At 38.6% G+C, this 21,312-nt stretch overlaps 1 protein-coding gene and 1 pseudogene across 5 annotated transcripts in view; one reads left to right on the top strand and one right to left on the bottom strand.

Annotated features, from left to right (window-relative positions):
* GABPB2 (GA binding protein transcription factor subunit beta 2) overlaps positions 1-13,568 on the bottom strand; it is a 28,312-nt gene extending 14,744 nt beyond the window's left edge. For 2 of the 5 annotated variants that reach the window (XM_058275345.2, XM_058275347.2), the window contains exons 1-5: positions 13,234-13,564; positions 8,027-8,166; positions 6,391-6,558; positions 5,654-5,848; positions 2,278-2,428 (exon numbers count right to left, since the gene is read on the bottom strand). In XM_058275345.2, the coding sequence (XP_058131328.1) occupies positions 2,278-2,428; positions 5,654-5,848; positions 6,391-6,558; positions 8,027-8,134 (622 nt within the window). In that variant the 5' untranslated portion in view covers positions 8,135-8,166; positions 13,234-13,564. Of the gene's footprint in view, positions 1-2,277; positions 2,429-5,653; positions 5,849-6,390; positions 6,559-8,026; positions 8,167-13,233 lie in introns of all 5 variants that reach the window. The other 3 variants (XM_058275349.2, XM_058275348.2, XM_058275344.2) reach the window with 3 other exon arrangements.
* Positions 13,569-14,387: 819 nt separating this feature from the next.
* LOC101431648 (bisphosphoglycerate mutase-like) lies at positions 14,388-15,580 on the top strand (annotated as a pseudogene).
* The last annotated feature ends 5,732 nt before the right edge of the window (positions 15,581-21,312 follow it).

Raw genomic sequence — 21,312 nt, 5'->3', positions numbered from 1 at the left:
TTCAATTCAAACATGATTAATACTCAACTTCTCAAAAGCAAAATGAAGAAAGAACACTTGTGAAAAATTAAATTTAGCATTCTGATATACACAGTTGACACTTATAAGAGACAATGCAAATTACCTCTTTAAACTCATCCCAGTGAAGTCTAGGAAAATAAAGCACATTTATTGGTCAAGAATGTTTATCAATTCCTTCTCCTCAATATAAAACTCAACATTAATTAAAGTAAAATGTGTGTGGATGCTGTTGCTTTTGGAAGGGAGAAGTCATTACCAGTGATGACTCTGTGACCTATTTGGAATGTGGCTTTTATAAATAAACTCTTTAGGCCAGGATTTAGGAAAATGCATAAGATGCATTTAACTGTGGAATGCATCTTATAATTTTGCAGGAACAGGAAATGCATGTTCAAAACTGCATCTTGTGTTGATTAATGTTTAAATTAGTTTGCCTTCCCAAATGGTTGCTGTTTCATGGTAGCATTGATGATGACTGATACCTTTTGCCACACATGGAAAACTGAAAGCAAACTTTACAATCTGGAGTTTAGTATCAAAAATATGCACCAAAATGATAATCCTAAGGTAATTTTCAGTTATTTCTTAAAAATATTATTGAATGATAATAAACAAGAAGTCTGCTAACAGCTTAACATGCAGGAAAAGAAAATCCTTAACCTAGTTGAATAATACAACCTGAATCTGTCCTACAGCTTTTCCTTTTTCTTTTAGCATCAATAGGTCACCCAGCTAAAGGAGGATGGCTGGGTAGAAATGCTTCATGAGTAAGATGACATTGGGGAGGTCATCTCTATCTTGTGATGGTTTCGCAATTTTAATCTGCAGTTGACAACATTCAGAGAGAAGAAAAAAAAGAATAGGTCTACAGAAAACATGATAAACACGTTACTGGCCTATGGAAACCAAGGCAAAGAATCTCTCTCCTGAATGTGTTCAATTTTGTCTAAAATTTCAGATCAGAGTCTGGAGATTTTCAGTAATTAGACTACAGACCAACTCTAGCTGTTTTCACATGTTTGTGAATATATAACTTTATTGACTTCTAAAGATTTTTGGATTATAAAAGCATTCATTCCAATAAATGTGGCCTGAACCACTACCAAACCAAAATGTGAACATTCTGATTTAAGAGAAAAAAATAATTTTTTTTTGGGAGAAAATTTTTTAATCATCCAGCTGAAGGCCAAAGTGGTTAATTTTTAATATTGATGGCCTACAAAATAAAGGTCCCTACTGCCCCCTTGTGGTCCTGACAGTCAACTTTCATTAAGAAGGTCTATTTTCATTTAACAATAGCTATTATCGAAGACTTGCTTCAATATAAAATCTCAAAGTCTCACAACAGCCTTATAAAATAGGCATTATTATATCTCAGTTTTACAGATAAGCAATCAAGGTTTACATGAGTAATTTTCCCAAAGCCAAGCAGCCAATCAATAAACCAGTATTTAAAGCCAGTTCTGAATCCAATAATATAGATGTGCTCTATTTTACCACACTGCCTCTCAATAATAATACTTCATTCATTATCCTTTTGCTATTACTCAAACTTAACTAGGAACACAATTTTTCTTTTTAAATCCAAGTCATAACAGAAAAAGAAACCAAGAGTCAATGGGAAAAATTATTTAAATGAGGAAACAAGTTCTTCCATTGTAAAACAAATATTTGAAAAGAGATTTTGAAAGTAAACTCATTTGCTCCTTTTTATAGTGAAGCTTTTATTAAAAACATACAGGTCTCAAAAGATCAACACCACATGCTTTTTCCCACTATTTTGTTTTTATATATGCTTCCAAGGACAAACCAAGAAGACTCTTTATCTTTTTTTAAGTAATCACATGTTACCGCTTTTATGTCAGCAGTCCAACTACTACTTATGTTTGTTTTTTCTGTTTTATTTGCTACTCTTTACACTATGAATATTTAACAATTTTCCTTAGCAGTACCCTATTGAAAATCCGTTATATTTTCATTTTGGGATCAGGCATTACCTTTCAACAGATTGATCTGTAATCATGACAATAAGTATCCTTGTATAATCCCTCTGTCTGCTCTTCCCTTGGTTTAAGTAATATTTCTTCCCAGAAAGAATAAGGTTATTAGCTTTAGATCTGTTATAAAGCTTCTGTTTGGGGGACTATTATAATAAAGGAGTGAGTCTCAGACAGATTATCCATTCATCTCATAGGAAAACCTGGGTTTCTGTTAATTTTTAAGTCTAAAATAAATGCCATATTATCAGAACATTACCTGAGGTTGTTTTGGTGTTGGCTGAAGAAACAAGGCTAGCAAGGTTGACAACTTCTCCAGATGTGAAGATAAATGGAGCAGCCATACTCACAGAGTTAGTCACAGGATTGGTTCTCTCGGGATTAGCATTCACCTGATTCTGCATTGCTTCCTACCAAACAAGGCAGAATATTTCAAAGTCAGAATAATTATTAGCTTAGTTATACAGTTATTAAACAGTCTCTTCCATCCCACCACCAATACTTCACAATGCTCTATTAAGTAGAACTAGTTCTGATGGCACACAATGTCCCAGAGATCTCAGAATTGTAATTAAGATTGTTGTTTTTTTCAGACCAGGGCAGAGATGTTAAATTGCTTTCCCAATCATGTTTCTACTTGAGAAAAGCAAAGGTGTATTTTCTGCAAAAATTTCTAAACAATTCATTACCTCTCTGGATCTTGGTTTTACATTTGAAAAATGAGGGAATTGGCTTAAATAGTCTAGAAAATAATTTCCAGCACTAATATTTTATGATCAATTATCTACAAATTAACGTGCTGGCAGAAGAGCCCCTATTCCTTGCAGGGAACATATTCTCAAGAGTTTTGTTCAACTACTTGTTCCATTCTGCAACTGAAGAAATTCCTAAGAGAATATATAACAAGCAAACAAATGAGTGCCAGATTTCAAAGTCTAGTTCCATATGCTCTACTTTTGCTTCCAGGGATATTTGTTCAATCTCAGTGAAAAGATGCTTATCTTTATTTTATATACATTTTTTACTTTCAGATGCAGTTTTCTACATTATCACTCCTAAAATAGTCCACTTATGAAAGGGACTCTAAACAAGGAACTGAAAGTTGAAGAAGATAACCTTTCTATGGGAACTATCTGTCAGGAAAAACCAACCAACCAAACCAACTCTGAAAATGTAGCAGAAATGGCTATTTTTAAAAATCTCAATCTTATTTTATTTTTTAACCTTTTTTATTATGAAATATATCACAAATACATAAGGGCATATAATGTATGAGTAGATTTTTTTTAAAATAACAAATTAAAACATCCATTTTTCCTTAATCCACATATGAATTAGTACATCATTAATTTCTCTTGGGTGCCCCTCCAAATTGCAACTTTCTCCAACCCCATTCAGGGATAACTACTCTACACATTTATGTGATACTTTCCCCTCCTCTTGTTTTAAAATTTCCACGTACATTTTTTTTTAACTTTAAACATTTTTTATTGTGATAACATATATACAACACAAAGTTTCCTTATGTAACTGCTGTCATGTGTACAATTCAATGATATTAGTTAGACTCACAATATGATGCTACCATCACCACCATCCATTATTAAAACCTTTCCATCACTCCAAACAGAAACTCTGTACCCATTAAACTATCACTCCCCATTTCCCCCCGATCCCTGGTAACCTATAATCTACTTTCTGTCTCTACAAGAGATTTGCATATTCTAGGTATTTCACATAAGTGGAATCATACAATATTTGTCCTTTTGTGTCTTATTTCACTCAAGGTTCACCCATGGCTATCTATTTTTCATATATTATCCCCTTGACTAAGGGCTTTAATTGAAACAGATTATGCATTCTCTGATTACTGTTAAATTCCTTTTGTATCTGTCCCTTTTCTTCTTTTTTTTATTTCTCTCCCCTTCTCCCCGCCAGTTGTCTGCTCTGTGTCCATTCGCTGCGTGTTCTTCTGTGACCACTTCTATCCTTATCAGAGGCACCGGGAATCTGTGTCTCTTTCTATTGTGTCACTTTGTTGTGTCAGCTCTGCGTGTGCGGTGCCATTCTTGGGCAGGCTGCACTTTTCTTTCGTGCTAAGCAGCTCCCCTATAGGGCATACTCCTTGAGTGTGGGGCTCCCCAACGCAGGGGACACCCCTGCGGGGCAGGGCAGTCCTTGTATGCATCAGCGCTGTGCATGGGCCAGCTCCACACGGATCAAGGAGGCCCGGGGTTTGAACCGTGGACCTCCCATGTGGTGGGCAGACACCCTAACCACTGGGCCAAGTTCGCTTCCCTCTGTCCTTTCTTCTATCCTCCATTATCACTTCCTTAGTTCAAGGTCTCATTGGCTTTTGCTTGGATTAATGAAAATCACTAAATGGTTCTTTAGCCTTGCATTCTCTCTCTAGTCTGTGTGCTACAATCCAGTCATTTTTCTTAAACAAATCCAGTCCAAACTCCTTAGGATGCCATGCTACATTCAGAACCCAGCCTGTCTCTCAAGCCTTAGTTCCTGCCCCTTCCAAACTTCACTTCCTTTTCCCAATCTCGTCAGAGAATTACTCTTCCCTGAGTACTTTCCTGAACATTCCATGTCACTAACACACTTCTCTTTGATTTGTTCTTCTCCTAGCCCAGAATATCATTTTCTCACTGCCTGACTTACTTCTAAGACTCAGATCAAATTTTACATATAGTTTAAGGCATCCCTTAAGCAGCATTAATGTTCCCTCCACTGTGTTACTGTAACACCTGATACATATCTATTTATCATGTAGTTCTGTAATGCTTTATTTCCTGCCTTTTTGTGCCATCATGCTGTGAACACTCCAAGGATAGGGCTATGTCTTATTAGTCTTTTTTTTTTAAGATTTAGTTTATTTATTTATCCCTCCTCCCTCTTTGTTTGCAGTCGCTGTCTGCTCTCTGTGTCTGCTTGTCTTCTCTTTAGGAGGCACAGGGAACTGAACCCAGGACCTCCAACGTAGAAGAGAGGTACTCAATCACCTGAGCTGCCTTAGCTTCCTGTTTTATTATGTCTCTCATTGTCTTTCCTCTTTTGTGTCTCTTTTATTGAGTCATCTTGTTGTGTGAGCTCATTGCACCTGCCCACCTTCTCCAGGAGATACCAGGAACTGAACCCAGGACCTCCCATGTAGTAGACAGAAGCCCAGTCGATTGAGTCACATCCACTTCCCCTATTAGTCTTTGTATGTCCCCAAACTAGAACAGTGCCTGATATACAAGTGCCTGCTTAAGAAATTAATGAATGAAGTCATTGCAGCTAATAAATTTCAATTTAGAGGTGGCTTCTTATGACCCAATATGCTTTAGAGCTATGTGCTAGCTCATATCCATAGATGTTCATTCAGAAAACACAAAGTTGCTTTCAATACTGTCCCAAGTCAGCTTAATTGGAAAGGGAAATTTTCATAATTGGCCATTACATTATTCTTTATGATCAATGAATATTTCAGGGTTTCAGAAAATATTATTCTATTTTTTTTTAAAGATACTAGTGGCACTGAGCCACAAAACTGAGACAGATTGAAATACTACTTTGATAAGATAAGGAAAATCCAGTTTTGATTCCGCTCCTATAAAAAAACTTTAACTTCAACTGAAGTATACCTGGAGGATGACCAGAATCTCAGCATTGTTCTTCTCCAGGGCTATGTCAAAGGCAGATTTATCAAATTTGCTGAAAGCATGGACATCAGCTCCATACTTAATAAGTAGCTCTACAACATCTCGATGGTGGTGCTCTGTGGCCCAATGCAAAGCTGTCATCTTCAGCATGTCTTTGGCATTCACATCTGCACCATTCTGTCACATAAAAAGTAATTTTTCCAAATAGACACTGGTTATAGTAGCACAGGTGCAAGATCCCATCACCAAATACAGAAGATTTCCAGAAAGATTACACATATTCAAATTTAGATCACGTTTAATGAATATCAAAGGGAAAACATTTCTCAAATTTTCCTGAATGCTGATAAGACATAATGCTTTCAATGAGTGGGTCTTGTAAGGACATCACTGGGAAATTATAACAGATGGGAAAGGAAAGGGACAAGAACAGATTTCTGTTGCATTAATTAACAGAGAGCTGAGTGCCTGAAAAAATAGGCATAAGTGAACACCTGCAAAAAGGGAATGAAGAATCAATACAGTCTGTTCAGCCTTTAAAAGATTAGAAAACAAACTCCTCATAGCCATGCTGACTCTTGAAAGAGATGCAACTGAATTCTATAAACTATCCTAACTTAATCATTCCCAACCCAGGTTTCTACCACCCATTCAAGTAAGAAAACAGGGAAGTGAAATTTTTTTTTTTTCCCAACACAGCCCACCACTCCTTGTTTTACCCTAACAAGGAGTTCCACGATGTGTGCGTGTCCATCAGCTGCAGCCATGTGCAAGGGGGTCCTGTCCACTTTGGTCCGGGCATCCCTGCTAACTCCTGCTCGAAGGAGCACTTCTGCTGTGGAATAATGACCATACTGGGCTGCAAGGTGGAGGGGTGATGTTCCAAGCTGTGCGAAGATAATATTGAGTGAATATTTACTGTGTGCAGAGTCCTAGATAATTACTGGAGAGATTCAAATGAGCAAAAGGGGAATCCTATTGTACCTGTCCTTGGAGAGAGAATCTGGTTGGATATATAGGACTGAAGAAATGATTTAATTTTAAAAATCAACAATATACTAAAAGGAAAATAATATAACACTAATTTTTTCTTCTTTATTTTCTTTTAAATGTTACATTCAAAAAATATGAGGTTCCCATATACCCCTTACCCCCCTCTGTAACACTCATTAAATACGTGCTAGTTTAATGGATTTAAGTCAGGTGGATTTAACAAGATTCCCTGAAGGACATTATTATTTTAAGCAGAACTTAGACGAAGGTAAAGAAATGGACTGAATTCTGAATCAGGGGTAACAGGAAGAGAGAGGTAGGTTCAAAATAATTCTTAGAAAAAGGACAGAGACTAGAAAGTTACATGTGGAATTTGGGATACAAATCTGATTGGTTGGAATAGAAGTGTGTTGCAACAGTAGAACAAAGCAAACAAAGACTGATGAAATGAAAGGGCAATAAAAACTTAGCAATGGTGGGCCAACAACAAGCAAGTTTGTGTCCTCTCAACTTAAATCTTCTAAGAGTCATCTACTGGCATCTATTTTGGTGGATATCTTTCTTTTTGTTGTGCTATTTTAAGCCTAGTTAGTTTATTCTTTGCTTTTCATATATTCAGTTTCTCTGCCTGACTGGATTTAATTCACATTGCTCTTTTCAGGTTTACTTATAGAAATACTTATCTCATGGGTTTCCTTTCTTCCTTATTCTGAAGTGTTAAGAACCTGCTGGCCTCTAAAGTTCTGACTTAATCACCCCAGAACAGAGGATGTGTACTCATCAAATTATTAAATGTAGGCAGTGCTTACAAAATCTCTGGATGCCAAGAAAGCCCTCATTATAATCTGTACCTGGATCTATGGAAACTCTCTGCTCTGTTGGCTGTCTAGGCTCATGAAATTACACCTTCCTCAGTGTTTTTTAAGAGTGATAAATAAAGAAAATGGCTTAACTATTTCTTATTTATCAGAACATATTAGAGAACAGAACCAAGGAGTTTTTTAGTTAGAAATACGCTCTTATTATGCTGATTTTATTGAATTTCTAGCTAATTACAGAAGCCTATACCCCAAGTATACTCAAGAGAAAATTAAACTTTTAGAAAACACTCTAAAAAGCATTAAAGAAAATCACAAGTACATAACACCTTATAATTACCACCTATATATCCACAGGAGACGCTTTCAATTTGGAAAATGAAAAGATAAAGAAAACCAAATTCAGAGAAGACAATGAAAATAAAACTCTTATGGGGGAATAAGGCAGAAAGGAAAAAAGAAAAATCAACTAAGTCTGTTTGGCTTTTAAGAAGAGTAAAAACACATGTTGGGAATAATTAAGAGAACTTTCCACTAAGCTTACCCAGTCTGTGGTAAATGGGGCGCCATTTGCCATCAATGTTCTTACTTCATCATCTTGGCCTTTTCTTGCTGCTTCTAGTAACCTCTTCCCCAAGTCCACCAAAGACATCTTTATGCATAGGAACAAAAGTTTTCAGGAAGCTATAACCCAAACACAAGGAAGACTGCCTGTAAAATGTTTTTTAAAAAGACTCTTATACTTGAATATGTAAGATATTTCTCAAGCTGACAGACTGGTAGGTCACTTCCTTTCTACCTCATCGAACACAGATATTTGCAAAAGTTTTTGGTCTTAAAGGATGATTCTCACTTTCAATTTCAAGAAAAATACTTGGAAAATATGTGCAATACTCCCCAAATATTTCTAATTCCAACTTTCTAGCCTCAAGAATCAATAAAATAGCATTTCATCTCTATGAAATTACAATGGGTAGAACAATATTTTGAGGAATACAGTACAAAGCAATAAAACATACACCCTGATCTTTAAACAGGGAGCAAGAAGGATGCCCAACAGTGAAACTGCCACTTGATGAAAATTACAGGATCCCTTATTAGCAACTGCTCTTTCTGGAGGTTTATAGGTCTTTGGATGGTATAACAAAACAGTACACATCAAGGTTTCTAAATCAAACTGCATTGGCTAACCTTGTTTTTACCTTCTGACTATGGTGTAAAGATATAATAAACTTAAAGTTTAAAGAGAGCAAACCCTTGCTGCCCACTTATCTGCTTAGTCTAGCAGTTCACAAAGTATGATTCATGGATACCTGGTGTTCACTGATACTCTATCAGGGATCCACTAAATCAAAACTATTTTTATTATAATAATACTAAGATATTATTTGCCTCTTTCACTATGTTAACTTTTACACTGATGGTGCACGTGCACTTGCAAGTGCAAGTACCATATATGCACACTATAATGTTTATCAATGGAGCTTAAGCTTCTATGTGATAATGTGTCAAGCAGAATTTAAAGGTAGGTTAACTTAGATAATACAAAAGTATTAAAAATAATTTGTACTTTGGGGGCATTTATAGGAATTATTTCATTTTAAATCTAAGTGTAGACAGTAATATCACATACCTAAAATTGTTGAGAGTTAAGTAAGAGTAATTTTGGGTGTACTTGGAGAAACTAATAATGTAGTAATTCTTTTAATTTTTAGGTATCAGGCCCTGGGATGGAACCCGGGACGTCATATGTGGGAAGCTAGCATTCAATCAGTGAGCTACACAAACTCCCTTGAGTTGTTTTTTTCTGTTTGTTTGCTGTTTGTCTTGTTTTTAGGAGGTACCTGGAATCAAACCTGGGACCATATACATGGGAAGCAGCTGCTTAATCACTTGACCTATATCTGCTCCCCTACAGTAATTCTCAGAATAAATATTTTACAAATCTGTGTTTAAAATTTTTTTCTTACACATTTATTGGATAGCAAGATCTTCCACTATGAATGATTCTGTGTTCTCCCAGTTTAAAACCATTTACTTTCAGGTAAGTATTTTCATTTTAATATAATATTTCAAAGTGTAAAAAGTGAAATACATTTGGTAAATAAAGTATATATTGATGTAATAGGTTATAAAAATGGAGTATGGAAACATATTGTAGAGTTCCCTAATATAATTGGAACATATTGTCAAGTAGCTTTTCCGATATATATTTTTCTGTCCTTTGACTATATAGAATTAAGTGGACATGACGAATGATAACATTGTGAAAATTTTAAAAAGTGTGTGATTAGCACATATCAAACTATATTACTCACTACTCATTGTACTCTTCACTTCTGTATACTCTCAGGGAGGAAAAAAAGCCAGCTCCACTTAAGAATGTCCTTGATAAAGCAGTAAAAATTATTAATTTTATCAAATCTCAACCCCTGAATAAGTTTTTATAAATTCTGCATGATGAAATGAGAAATATGCATAAAGTACTTCTGCATACTGAAATATAATAGTTTTCTTGAGGAAAAGTTCCAAGTTGAAATAATTACTTTTTCATGGAATACCACTTTCACATGAAAGACCGATGGGCAGAAGAACTAAGGATATTGAGATTCAGGTATATGGCAGACGTTTTCCTAAAAATGAATAAAATGAACCTGCTACTTCAAGGAAAACAGTATTTATTGCTAATTACCAATTACAATTTGCGGTTTCAAGCAAAAAGGAGAATTTTTGAAAACCTGTACCCACCACTGTAAGCTTAACAGTTTGCTATAACTTAAAGACTTTTCTGATGAAATTGGGAGTGATATTAATTAATGTGATTGTTTGATACTGAATAATAAAATACACTAACATTTGGAAGATCTTCAAAATCTGGTGACCAATATTTTCCAAATGACTAATGTATAGTGTTACAAAATCATGCATGGGTAAAAAGAATCATGCAAAGTGAAAGACAGACCAGTGGGTTTTAAGGTAACAGAATACAAAAACTTCACTGATACAGTTTTGGACTCTTTACTACAACTTTTTTTTTAAGGCGGTAACAGTGATTGGACCCAGGACCTCATACATGGGAAGCAGGTGCTCAACCACTGATCTACCTCCACTCCCCTGCAAATAACTTTAAAAAATCTATTATTTTTACTTTTTTAAAATACAACTAACTTTTAAGAAATTATTATTTGCAGAGTTTTTTGAAACATCAAAGAATACCCCCAATTATCTGAAAAAGCTATTAGACGACTCCTCTTTTCCAAGTACACATTGCGACAGACTGAACGCAGAAGTAGATAAGAAAATCTAGCTGTCTCCTATTAAACCAGAAGTTAAAGAGATAAGCAAAAATGTATAAAATAATACCACTCTTTTATTTTTGGGGGAAGATAAATTTTTCAAAAATATGTGCTATTTATGTTAATATGTAATATGTTTATTATTTTAAGCTAAATGATAAGTAAACATTTTTAAAATTAATTTCTAAAACAGTAAATATCAATAGATATAATCCATTGGAGTCTTCAATAATTTTTAAGAGTTTAAAGGGGTCCTGAAATCAGAAATTTTGAGAACCACTGGCTTAGCAAATCATTCTGCCACTCTGTGATATAATTTATCTATATTACAGAACTTTGTGCTCAAAACTGGGTGTCCAGGAGACCATAAAGAGTTTTTGTTCAAAATTAACATACTCAAGGCTCCAGTGGAGACCCTCTGATTCAGTATGTTCAGGGGCAGAATGTGAACTTTTATAATCTGATCCAAGCATCAATAAAATGCTAGAGAAAAAATTATACCAAAATCTTAACATGATGTGTCACATTTCTCCACGGTTATTTTCCTTTTAAAATATCAAATCTTCTTTTCAATTTTTATTACTAAGAGTTAAAAACGAGAACAAAATTTTAGGTGGTTTATTCACCAAAAATGACTCCATCACATTTTCTCAAACTGAACTACATAGAAAACTCTTAAACACCTAAACAATGATCACAAAGAATGCTCTATTCAGGGTTGCTCCAAAATGCTGACATGAAGCAGGATAAATCTACCCAGATATAGAAATTTCAAGTTTAAAATCTATCACGCACACACACACAATTCAGTTTGGGTCTGGGGTACCTGCTTAAAGAGAAATCTGGTTGGCTTTTCACTCCTGGGAAGCTGATACTGCTGGAAAACAAGAGTCTTTAAATAAGTCAATTTTTATCAAACTGCAACTGGTGTCTTCAGCATATGAACTCTTGCAAAATATTTTTGGGCAGTCACTTTTCTTTAATCATATTTGCAAGCAGTGGATCATCAGGACCACTGAATGGCAAATGACCTAATCAATATACGTCATCCCATTCTTTAACTAGGCCACGAAAAGTTTTAGTACCTATTCTACAATGTGTTCTTCAAGGTTCTTTTCTTCCCCTAGCCTTCGTATTTTTCTGAGTTAACACAAAGCATCTATCTCAAGTAAAAGTAACATGTATTTTTTAAATAAAAGTATTTTTGGGGACTACGTGCCATTCTCCCAGTGTCCTATGTCAATGCTAGCAGTACCACCAGAAAAGAGATGAGGCCTAATAGATGAGAGGACAGAATAGCTCCCTGATTACTAACAAAGGGAAAACATCCTCCCTTACTGCAGGGCCCTCCACTTTCCCTATATATAAAAGGGGGGGGGGGGGGGGAACCTGGTCTTACTTGCCTACTGGGATTTTGGAAATGAATAACACAAAGCGCTCCCGCACTAACAAATACATGAGACCTTTCAGTAAGTGTGTTGTAAAAATTTATGAAGTGCTTGAGCTTTTGACTACAAAGCACTCTACGGTATTAACACAGAATAATTACTTTTGTTTATATAAGAATTTGGGTGGGGCAGCTCTTTCATTGTTATCAAAGCGTGTAAGAAAACAGATGCTTAAGAACATTTATTTGACTGGACTTGGTAGGTCAAATGGCACGAAGAAAATATGGTCCCAAATGGCCAAAAACATTGTTAAATTGTTGAAGGTAAGCCATAGAATCTTTTTCCATAGACGTTAAAAAAATAAAGAGACCCTAGGGAGAAGTCCTTCTGGGAAGGAGAGGAATAGGATGATCTCTGCTGGGTACCGCTGGCGCAAGGAAATCTGTAAGAATAGGAGAAAGCTAACGGGAAAGTGAATTGGAATTGAGGAATCTAAAATTCTTTTTTTTTTTGGGGGGGGGATGGTTCTTTTTGCATTACATATGTCCCCACCGGGCTGCCAGCTGTACAAACAACTGTGCAAGCCCCGGAGGCAGGCCCTTACTGCTCCAGTTCAGATTCCTGAGCTCACGAATAGCCCTTGGTTATTACTGAGAGCAGAGAATTAGAGTCTCCGTTTCCCCCTCTCTCCTATATCCTCCTCACACCACAGTCTCCTTCCTCTCTTTCTGGAAGAGGGGAGTCAATCTGGGGTAGGAAGCCAACGTCTCAGCCTAGGGGGGCAGCCCCCTAGTGGTCACCTCTGTGGCCCCGGCTCGCCTGGGTCCAGCTCCGCTGCCCGAGGTCTTACACCCACCTCCTTCACCTCTTCCCAGTCCCCTCCCCTTCCTCCCGACAGCATCCCCTCCCTTTCCGTCCCCCTCCCCTGGCTGCCCCCGCTCTGGTGAGGGGGCGCCAGTGTGCCCGCACCCAGAAGTCCGGGACTGGGAAGGGGTACGACCTTCCTTCCAACTCTGACCTCCACCCCTACCCCCGCCAGAGTTCACGCATCTCTTCTTCCCCCTCACCTCCTCGTCCGGAACGCTGCCGGCTGCGCTTTCGCCGAGCCCGCCAGTTTGGTCCCGTTTCCTTCTCTAGCTAAGAGTCCCTGTCTGTGACGGTTACTTTTTGGCCTTTTCACATATGCATATTTTGGGGGCCTTTAACCCCCCCTCGTGGAGAAATGGAGGCAACAAAATGGCGGACCCGGAAGTGCGGGCGCTGCGAGAGTGCTGTCTAGCGGAGGAATCCATCAAGGCAAAATGATTAGAAAGCTCGTGTCTCCGCCCTACCAGAAGAGTGATCCACTTTCAAGATTCACCTCCTATCTGTCGAAGATATTTTGAGGTGAAAAAGTATGTATCCAAAACATCTTTGGAAGAACTACTTAGCGAGGCGGAGGATTATTTGATTACGTGTCATATAGTTCCGGTAGGGGACGGACCTCCGTGGTTTGTTTTGGCGCCAAGAACCCGTCGAGCCGCGGAGTGGGAATCGGGTTCTGTACGGTCCTGGAGTTTTGCATCCTCCTTCAGGGCTGCTGCTTGGCGGGTGGGGTGGGGTGATATGGACCTTGGGGTTGAAGCGGGCAAAGCTTGCTTCCCTGTCCAGGCCTCGGGTGATGCTGTTTGGGACATTTCTGATTTTGCACATGAATTGGGCTCTGGTGCCTGGCACGTTATTACCAGCTACAGCCTGAATGTAAGGACCTCACAGCCAAGTTGTCTGGGCGAACGGTGAAACAAATGACTGGGTTATTTACTTGGTGGTGATGTTGGAGAGGCTGTGGGAGGTCTCGGAGAAAGCCTAGGATAGGAGGGGTCTTGCTACAGTAGCGAAAAAGAATTCAAGGACTTGCCACGCAGCAGCAGCAGCAGAATTTATTGTAAAGCCAAAGCACACAAGACGGGAGTGAGGGCGTGCCCGTGAGTTGCAGGAGTTGCAACTGTTGGGGATAGGGGCACTGTTTCAATAAGGCTGGGCTCCCCTTCTTTCCCCCTCCATGTAAATGAGGACTTGTAAGTCCCAACGTTTTCATTGGTCTGTAAACAGGGATTGAAAACCACAATTTAGTGGGAACTGTCCAGGGGAGGGGTCAGCGAAGCATGCGGTGGTCAGGTGTTGGGTGGTATCTTCTAGCACTAGACCTTGTACCACTTTGGGCAGGTGATTGCCCACTGTTAAGTCTTACCTGATGGTAATTTTTCATTGCTCCTCCTCAGCAGAGTTATCTGCCTTTTACCTTTCCCTAACACAGAAGGGCTGGAAAAGGATGAAGCATACAGTTTGCAAAAACAGTCATTTTATTCACCAAGGAGTTGATCCTTGCTGTCCACCCACCAGCTGCCATGATTAAAGGACAGTGAGAAGTTGGAAGAGTCCTAGGAGGTGCTGGCTGCCCACTGCCCGGGGAAGCTGCTGTTGCTGCTGCTGCTAGTGGCCTCTGCAGGTGTATTGCTATCACTGAACACTGACCCATTTGAAAATGCAGGGAAAACTTAGCCATCAGTATGTCCAAGTATAAACTTACTAAGACATGGAGAGGGTGCTTGGAATAAGGAGAACTGTTTTTTTAGCTGGGTGGGTAAGAAACTCAAGAGTGAAGGAAAGAGGAAGCTCAGAACTGTGGGAAGCAATTACAAGTGCTAAATTTTGAGTTTGATCTTGTGTTCACATCTGTTCTTAATCCATCCATCCGCACAGTCTAGCTGATCCTGGAAGAGCTCAGTCAAGAAGAGGTCCTGTGGAAAGCTGGCTTCTAAAAGCGTCTCACTATGGAGGCTTGGTTCCAATAGGGAGAAAATGGCTTTGAATCATGGAAGAATAGGTGAGGCTCTGAAGAAGATACAATGTGACTCCATCTCCTTTTTTTTAAATGTTAAGTATTCTTTTTTAAAATTTATTTTTAAAAGATACACAGATCACACAAAATCCATCTCCAATTGGTGAGTCTCATCCTTACTACCATGAAATCTAAAATGACTGCAGGTATGAAGTGTGTGTCCTGCCTGTGGATCAACTCTCACCATCTGAAAACTTAAGAGACTTCTTCCTTATTTGAATGAAAGGAGTGCTCCTGAAGTATTAAGTGGCAAAACCATTCTGATATCTGTTCATGGAATTAGCAGGAGGGCACTCCTGAAACATCTGAAAAGTATCTCAGATGAAGACATTATCAATATAACCCTTCCTAGAACTGGTGTCCCCGTTCTCCTGGAACTGGATGAAAACCTGCATGCTGTTGGACCTCACCAGTTCCTGGATAACCAAGAGGCTATCAAAGCAGCCATTAAGAAAGTAGAGGGTCAAGGAGAAGTGAAACAAGCTGGAAAATAAAGTTTTTTCCCAAGCTAGGAATAGCTGCAGAAGGAGTGATATGCAGTATGTTGTGGATTCTTTCTTTCACTTTAAAATGAATTTGCTTCTTCCAGAGGTAGGTGTGAGATAGTTTGTATAGGTAATTTATCTTGGTCCAGATGATTTTAGGAACCTGAATGCTTTTGCCATAAGCCTTATGAATTAGCTATCTGCTAGCCCTGCTTGAATTAGTCCCTAAACTAGCATAAGCCTTATGAATTAGCTATCTGCTAGCCCTGCTTGAATTAGTCCCTAAACTAGCATAAGCCTTATGAATTAGCTATCTGCTAGCCCTGCTTGAATTAGTCCCTAAACTAGCATAAGCCTTATGAATTAGCTATCTGCTAGCCCTGCTTGAATTAGTCCCTAAACTAGTAACTACTGGAGCATGATCAAGTTCATAACTATTTGAGATGGGAAGAGTAATAAGTGGAGGTGAAGTTTAAGGTGTTTTTCATTCAATAAACCATTGACTCACCATTAAGCACTATTCCAACCTGGGGGTTATGGCAGTGAACAAAAGATAAAAACCCTTAAGTTTGCATTGTACCTCACTCAGTAATGGATTTCACTCTTATTTATTGATAATGATATTAGATAATAAAGTAATTATACTTAAATATTTATTACTAGTCAGTTTCCTCTAGGAAAAGGAATGCTTGATAGTTAAAACCAGAGGGCAATTAAATGGGAAGTCAGGTTCCTGCAAGAAACCCAAAGATCAGTGACAACAAAAAGACTAATTTGTCTCTAGTTCAGGGACATCATTTGTTTTGCATTTTTAGAATTTCTCTTTGGCCGCTGGAATTAGTAGCACACAGACAACTATAACTGTTTATGTTCTTTTTTGTTTTATGAGCATTAATCTCTGAGTACTTAATATTGATTTAGAAATAAGGTTCTGTGACTGAAAACGAAAAAAAAAAAAATCAGTAAATAGAGAAGGACACTTCACATCTTCCCTGGCCCCCTTGCATTAGGCTTTGGCTTTTGGCTTTTGTTGTTGCTGGGCCTCTTAAAGCCTGGGAGGGAGATGGACATGTCTCCCTCTTCTCTGAATTCTGTTCACTTTTTCAGTATTTAAGCCTATTGCCCAGTATTAGTCATATTAGTATGTACAGGTTCTCTTTTTAAGTTTAAGAGTAGGAATCTTTTCTCATTACTGGTATATTGTCAAGTTTCAGTAGGCACAGAAACTATTTGTAAGTTTCAAATAGTTTTTTGGATGAGGTAAGTTAGAAATATAATATGGGTAGGTAGTCAAATGGGCAAGCAGATGGGCCCTAGAAGAGTGATTGGTTGCAGTCTTTTCTCCCTAAATATTTTTCTAATTTTGAGTTGATTACACCCTTCCTAGTTATTCCCTGTTCAACCTGAAGTTCACCTCTTTTATGTATAAATGCCATTCAAATCATTCTTCTTTAAAGTCAAATATTAGAAAGATTAAACGTATAAATTGAAGGGAGCAGATGTGGTTCAAGCAGTTGAGTGCCTGTTTCCCACAAGGAAGGTCCTGGGTTTGGTCCCTGGTGCCTCCTAAAAACAAAATAACAAGCAAACAAATGAAAAAGCCAACTCAGGAAAGCATTGTAGCTCAGTGGCTGAGCACCGGTTTCCCACATACAAGGTCCTGGGTTTAATCCCTGGTCCCAGTACCTCAAAATAAAATAATTTATACATACATACATACATACATATATGTTGAATATGAAAGCAAGGCCAGTTTCTGAAATCTAGACTGCTTCCCTGTGAAGAGAGAAAAATTAGAATTCAGTCCTGGGATTGAATGTCTTTATTAAATAAATGAGTAAATGGCAGCACAGATTAGCAACAATAACTTTGGAAGGGGCAGGGGCAGAGTGTGGGGTCAAAATGTGGTTGTTTTCATAATCTCAGAGTAGCTAAAGAACTGTGCCTGTGGCCCATTGATCAGGATTATACATTGCAAATAAAACAGGAGGGCAAGACTAAAATACTAAGGATGACACACTATGCCTTTTAGAAGACTGACTCAAAACCTTACAGATTATAATAGGCAGCAAGATTTGCATCTTGAGATTTGAAATCTGAGTGTTTTCCCTCAATTTTTCAAACCACAATTAGAAGCACAGTTATAAAGTGAGTAGGCATGAAAAAGGAACATTTTTTGAGGGAGACCTTTGCTATTTCTGAAATGATTCAATAATTTCTCATTTTCATTTTCCATGATGTGTTATTTCTTCTTGTTTTACCTCTTTGATTACTCCCAATTCCTCTGAGGAAAAGAGTGTATTACAAGAATGTGCAGGGATCAAAAAACGGAAGTCTTATTACCTTAGCCTTTTAGAAATCCTGTTTTGGAGCAAATAATATCAAATTAAAAGTCCCAAGGCTTTCATTCAACCCTTGAAGAAATGCTTTTTACTGGCCTGGAATAAGCCATTAAGAAAGTTTGAGCAATCTCTGACGCTGATAAAATGGAGTAAAAAATCAACCTCCATTTTGCACTACTGTGCTACTCTTTGGTGCCCCCATCAGGTCTGTTTTCTAGAGTTAATGTCTGGGAAGAAAGGGGAATCCCTGTAACCCAGTACTAAGTTGCTTGAACTCTTTACTTTGTGACTTGAAGGCTTGAGAGAAACAGAAGGGAGGTAAGTAAGAAAGTAAGTAAGTAAATAAATAAATACAACTCTGGCAGATTCATCAGCACCACCATAACACAATGGAGGGGAGAGAGCAAGATTCAAATTGGAAAGGGGGGGAGTAAAGGAAGGGACTGAAAGGGAAGACAATGAGAGCAGGGTGGTGGGAGAGAGGTTTTGGCTTTAGAGCAAGTCCAACTCGAAAGAGTGGATGCTGGCAATGGGAGCTCTCCAGAAGTTGAAGGTGCTGTATTGAAGGAGGGCATCGCCTTCAGGGTTTTTCTCCTGCTCTGCTTCAGTTGCTGGCCCCGTCATTTTGCCAACACTGCTCCCCTTGATCTTGTAGGTCGATGTATCTGACAAACCCAGGCCTTCCAGCTCCGACAGATCCAGTTCTGGGATGGGCATCCTCCAGAAAAGGAAGGAGCTGTACTGGCTACTCACAGGGTCCCTCATAGCTCCCTAGAAAGAAACCATTTGTCAGTGTTCATGTTATATCAACCTCCTTTTGGCCCATGGCCTTTCCTTGCTTACTTAGAAACTCCACCCCGCCAAGCATAGCATGGGAGTCTCCCGGAGGGTAAAAGCTAGTCTGCTTTCTCTGTACCTTCTCCACAACTCCTGGGCTCCGCACCCAAAAAAAAACAGTGACTAATTTTTCCTCACTGTTAAATACAATTAATGCCTTGCCACTCCCATCTTTTAACCCACAGATATGCCTTAACAGCCTATCAATTTCTTTCTGGCCTAGCACTCCTTCAGAGCAAATTCCAGGTGTTAGAAGAATTTTCCTATGCTATGACAGGATCTCTTTTTTTTCTAATTTCAATGTTAAAATATACCCGATGGTAGTAAGAGCAAATGGATTGGAAATTCCTGGTAAGGAAAGCAAAGTTTAGATTGGAAGGGAAAGTTCCCCTTAACAGAATGAGACACTTTCCCATGCTTTAATGAGTAGTTCTATCACCTTCTCTGCTCATCCTACCCACACCCAGATGTTATATGGCTATACCTCCCTGCAGCTTCTACCCTGCTGCTTCCTAGCCAAGGGAAGGGGCAAGGAGTATTACTTAACATGTTCCCAAAGGAGGAGAAAGAACATTCCCATCTCCAAAAATAGAACCCCATTTCTAAAGGCCTCCCTCCAACACACTCCATTGGCTCTTACCAGGCCTGAGACTCATAAATAGTGGCCTTAAATAAGTTCTGAAATGCCCCATGTAATGTGAAATGTCTCTATTAAGGCAGAAAAATAAAACCTTAATTTAGAACAGTTATGTGTGAGAGTATAGGGGCTTTATGAATGGTGAGTGGGTAGAGTAGGATGTTTTAAAGTTAAAAGCAAATTCTAATTTGTTCTTTTCCTTCTTAGTCAGGTTCAAGCTCAGCTCCAAAATAAACCCTGAAAACTGAGCATTACTCAGCAGAGAAGCTGCTTAGGAGGGTGATGTGGGGCGGACTGGAGCAGGGTGGGGGAGCATGTTGGAAAGGTGAGGTCATCATCCTACAATATTCAGTCTGATCATCTCCAAGTCATTTGTGAGCATGTGTGCAGAGAGAGAGAGAAAATGGCTGTAGCTATTAACCAACCCTGCTTGGGTGAGGGACCAAACACATCCTGGGAAGCAAACCCTAGATTTCTGTCCACAGGGAGCGCACTCCCATCCCCACCCCAGAGCTTAGCATAATTCATTATCATAGGCTCTTAAAAAAATAGAATCATAGTGGGGGGTAGGGGTGGATCATAGAACTGTAAAAGTAGAGGGCACCTTAGAAATTGTCTGATGACCTGTGAAGCCTTCCAGCCTCTTTAGATAGAAACCAGATCTCTTGATTCCCAGTCTGATCCTTTTTCGATGTATTGTTCATAGATGATCACGTACAACTTTATATAACCCTATACCAATAGTCTCAAAACTTGCAAGAATTCCTTGTTCTTGAAGAACAGATGTTCAGTGAGTCAGATGTTAGTGTGTGATTCTAATCTTAATGATGAAAATGCAAAACTCAGTAGAGAGCAAGCTAGAATCTGAGAATGGGTAAAAGCTCTTGGACAGACTCACTTTTTTTTTTTTTTTTTAATAACCAGAGTATAAAAACTGCCCACAGAGTATAAAAATTCCCTGAGTGTCTGGGAGAGCTCATTTTGCAAAAGCTAAGGTAATTTTTACAAAATATTAAAGGCCTATAATAATCTCTAGCTATAACAGTGGTCCAGAGAAATGTACAGAGTAGTAAATGCATTCCAGAAAGACTCATCCAAGGAGATGTGGCATTTAAAATCAAGTCAAAAGATAAGATTATACAGAAAATTGAAGTTAAGATACCCATTAAATCAGTAATGAAATTTCCATTTTAACATACCGTGGGTTTAATTTCCAAATTCTCCAAATTTTGTGAAAGTTCCCTTTTCAGCTACCTTCCCCTTCCGCTCTTCCAGTGCTCTGTACTGGTACTTCATGGTGGCATGGGTGCTACTTTACATCTTTCATTTACTTAAAGGGCTTAGATAGTACCTTGTACCACAGCATATGTTCAATAAAGACTTCCCACTATCCTTCATTTTAAATTATCCAAAGGTTTTAGTCAAAGGTAATTTCTAAATACCACTCTATATTCTTAAGAGATGTATGATGAGAGAATATACACATTAAAAAGACCTACTCTTTGTCCAGACCCTCATTAGGCCTTAATCAGCCTCAGGGCCTACCCAACAGGGCTTTGCTGTGTCATGCAGCCATAGTGGGGAGTGGTGGAGGGGAGGGGCGAGGGGTGGTGGTAGAGGGGAATGGAAGCTGTCTGGCATCTCCTCATGTGTGCTTCAGCCTGAGTTCAGATTTTCCTATTTAGCCATGTCGTTCCCCACCTATTCCACTGAGATGCAAATAAACATCTTTTTACAGAATCTGTCCCCATACCTAGTTCCTATGGGCTGAACTGATTTCAATATGGATCAGGCAGTTCTCCGACAGAGAGAGCCCACCTTTCCTATCTCTAGCTGACTCTTTCTTTGGAGAGATAGGGAGAAGGAAACCGTTGAAAAAGATGTCAGGATTACTCTCAATGTTACGCTATACCCCTCCCCCAAAACTCCCTCCTACGGAGACACATAAGTTTGGGGGTGAGCAT

The sequence above is a fragment of the Dasypus novemcinctus genome, chromosome 13 (assembly GCF_030445035.2).
Source record: "Dasypus novemcinctus isolate mDasNov1 chromosome 13, mDasNov1.1.hap2, whole genome shotgun sequence".
In the NCBI taxonomy this organism is placed as follows: domain Eukaryota; kingdom Metazoa; phylum Chordata; class Mammalia; order Cingulata; family Dasypodidae; genus Dasypus; species Dasypus novemcinctus.
This window is presented reverse-complemented; position numbering and strand designations above follow the sequence as displayed.